At 28.2% G+C, this 3,442-nt stretch overlaps 1 protein-coding gene across 1 annotated transcript in view; it reads right to left on the reverse strand.

Annotated features, from left to right (window-relative positions):
• Positions 1 to 1,344, reverse strand: part of LOC107616352 (probable amino acid permease 7) — a 4,833-nt gene extending 3,489 nt beyond the window's left edge. Inside the window, exons 1-4 of the mRNA XM_016318322.2 lie at positions 1,111 to 1,344; positions 786 to 1,019; positions 581 to 674; positions 236 to 450 (exon numbers count right to left, since the gene is read on the reverse strand). Coding sequence (XP_016173808.1) covers positions 236 to 450; positions 581 to 674; positions 786 to 1,019; positions 1,111 to 1,186 — 619 coding nt within the window. The 5' untranslated portion in view covers positions 1,187 to 1,344. The remainder of the gene's footprint in view (positions 1 to 235; positions 451 to 580; positions 675 to 785; positions 1,020 to 1,110) is intronic.

The following is a 3,442-nucleotide window of genomic DNA, read 5'->3' on the forward strand; positions in this document are numbered from 1 at the left end:
GTGTGCATATGTATGTGCACCCGCTTAATTGAGATGGGGTAAAATCTATGGATTCTAGATTAACCCAAACAAACTAACAAGTATGTAAGATCTTTAAGAATACATGAAGTTTCTATAATTTAAAAGTTTGTGATCTCATTTAGTTGAAAACCGATGAGATTGTAGACACTTTGGAAATAATGAAACCAACATTAGCAAGTTAACATTAAATAGTAATAATAGAAGAGATGGTTACTTATAACTGTGGCGATGCCAAGTCCAAGTCCTATGAATGAATAAGTGAAGGACATAATTGCAGCAACAACTGAAACCCATGCCATGTTATGAAGATCTGGTATGAACGACATCACAATCTGGACCAACCCAAACATCACCATATACAAACTATCTCCATACTCACAAGAAGCCTTATGTCCTTCCTTATGATAACAATTTGATTTCAGAATTGCCCTGCACAAGTGACGTTAGTCACATCCGTTCTTTTTAATAACCATTCAAGCCGTCAATATTAAAAAATATATATTTTTATTGATGTAAAATTATTTTATGCATAAAACATTGAATTTCAAATTTCATATACCTTAGACTGGTCGCTGTGGTTATGACATATGCTATACAAGTCCCATATAAGGCCAAAAATTGAAGGAAACCAGCAAACCAAGTACTTTTATTACCTGGAAAAAAATTTAACATATACACCATATGAAATCATAATTTATAATTACCAATGTAGTTCTTTTAAAATTATTATTAACAATTAATGCTATATAAAATTTTGATAGTACCAAGATTGGCTCTAACAGCATCCATGTAAGAGTAGTTTCTTTTCCCAGTTATAGGATCCGGAGTTCTGTAACAATCAGATAAGAGACATGAAGAAACATAGGTTATAATTGCAAGACAGAGCAAGGTAATTGGCCCTGCAATCCATCCTAGCTGTGAAGTGCTCCAAGCAAGAGACAGAACGCCGGAGCCGATCACCGCCGTGATGATATGAGCCACGGCACTCCTTACGGTTCCTGGGTTATGAATTATGATACATTTAGCCTCTATCTCAGTGTCTCTGTATTCTCTGTTTCGAGACATTTAGAAGAAAAAGAAAAATTTTACCTTTTCTTTTGACATGTCCATCATCATCATAAGCACCTGTGCCACTTCTTATTTGGAGAGAGTTCATCACATCCATCTTTTAACCAAGCTTATGGTTATGGAGTTTAATTAGGCCTAAGCTTGGAACATTAAAGAGAAATTGAAGGTGGGGAGCACTATATATGAAGTTGCATGAGATGATATTAGGAGCTGATTATAATTATATTTTACCATCCTAGTTGAGTTTGGGTTTACGATTTAAGATTGTAATGGAGAGCTAGCTATCATTTTTCTAACTTCAATAATGTTTTTGTTTTTATTTTTATTTTTATTTTTGGTAGATACATGTTTTTTATTTTTTAAAAAGGGAGTGCTAGGTAAACAATGACTATTTTGAACAATATAAACAATCACCAATCAAATAAAAATACACTACACCATAATTTAATGCTACTAATTAAATTTAGAGTGAAGTACCAACCCGGTCCCTGTCCATTTTCAAGAATGACAACACGACCCCTCAAAATAAAATCGATCCACTTCGGTCCCTGTCCCTTGATTCCGTCACACAACGCGGTCCTTGTGGATATTTTTCTGTCAACTCTGAACGGAAAATGCTGGCGTGTCATGTTCAGAAATGGACAGGGATCTAATTATCTCTAAATTTAAATTGGTTAGGGGTTTATTTGTCCTTATAATTTTTTAAACAATATTTTTTTAGATTATTTTTTTATTTATTATATTAATATTTTTTTCAATAAATTATTAAATATATGGTATAATAAGTACAAACTAATGTATTTTAGTACAAAGATATTAAATAGAATTATTAATTTAGTTTAAAGAGATAAAAAATTAAATTTGTTATTACTCAAAAATATTTTACTATATATCAAGTAATGTGTTCATTAGTTTTTACTTTATTGTGAAAAATTTTCTAGATCATAATACTAATAGTATATCATAGGGTTATTATTATTAATGTATTAACTGAATTTTAATGTTTATTATTTATGTATTTAAAAATTATATTTGAGAATGATTTATTTAGTTTGATAATAAATGATATTTTTAAATTTGAATAATTTATTAATTAGTTTGTACTTATTATACTATATATTTAATAATTTATTGGAAAAAAAATATTAATATAATAAATAAAAAAATAATCTAAAAAAATTTTGTTTAAAAAATTATAAGGACAAATAAACCCCTAACCAATTTAAATTTAGAGACAATTAGATCTCTATCCATTTCTGAACCTGACACGTCAACATTTTCCGTTCATAGTTGACGGAAAAATACCCATAGGGACCGCGTTGTGTGACGGAATTAGGGAACAGAGACCAAAGTGGATCGATTTTATTTTGAGGGGTCGCGTTGTCATTCTTAGAAATGGATAGGGACCGGATTGGTACTTCACTCTTAAATTTAAGATTAATTTACTCTTTTAACCCTATTAATTCACATTGTTTACACATTATTCAAAAATGTTGTTGGTTACGTATACTTTTCCTTAAAAAAATAGCTAACATGTATCTTAAAAGCTCATTATAAATTTATTATTAGTAAAAAAATTTTAAATATTTTTATTTAATAAATATAAAATAAATACTTTAAAAGTTTTAATTTTTATATTCTCAATAAAAAATTTTTAATTTATAAATTTAATATGTATTCTTAAAGCACAAATTAAATAAACCCAAAAAAAGAGTTTTATCCGTATTATTATTCATGTCTGTAGGTAACTTTACCATCTTCGTATAAATATCAGCAAGATTCACATTTTATTTTTGGTAAAACCCATCGGTAGTGAATTTTAACCTTTTTTAAAGGGAAAAAAATCATATCAAAACTAGGAATTATTCAACCATGTTATGTTATATATACGTAAAAGATTAATTATCAAGCTTAATTAAGTGCAGGCCCACATCAATTACGAATTAAATTGGCTTAATGTAATTTGTAATTTTATTTTATGAGTATAATATTTAATGGTTTAATTACTCTGTTAGTCCTATAGTTTCGAGAAATTTTTAATTAGGTCCCTATACTTTTTTTCTTTTAATTGAGTCCTTGCACCAATTTTTTTTTAATTGGGTCCCTACACTTTTTTTTCTTTTTATTTAGGTCCCTATACTAATTCTTTTTTTTTTAGTTGGGTCCTTATAAAATTAAGTCAATTACTACTAAGAAGGACTTAATTGAAAAAAAAAATTAGTGTAGAGACCCAATTAAAAAGAAAAAAAAGTATAGAGACCTAATTGAAAATTTCACAAAATTATAGGGACCAACAGAATAATTAAACCTATTTATTTTAACTATTCTTCTCTCCTATTATTTCAAAATAAAT

Source organism: Arachis ipaensis, chromosome B01, assembly GCF_000816755.2.
Source record: "Arachis ipaensis cultivar K30076 chromosome B01, Araip1.1, whole genome shotgun sequence".
Lineage (NCBI taxonomy): Eukaryota > Viridiplantae > Streptophyta > Magnoliopsida > Fabales > Fabaceae > Arachis > Arachis ipaensis.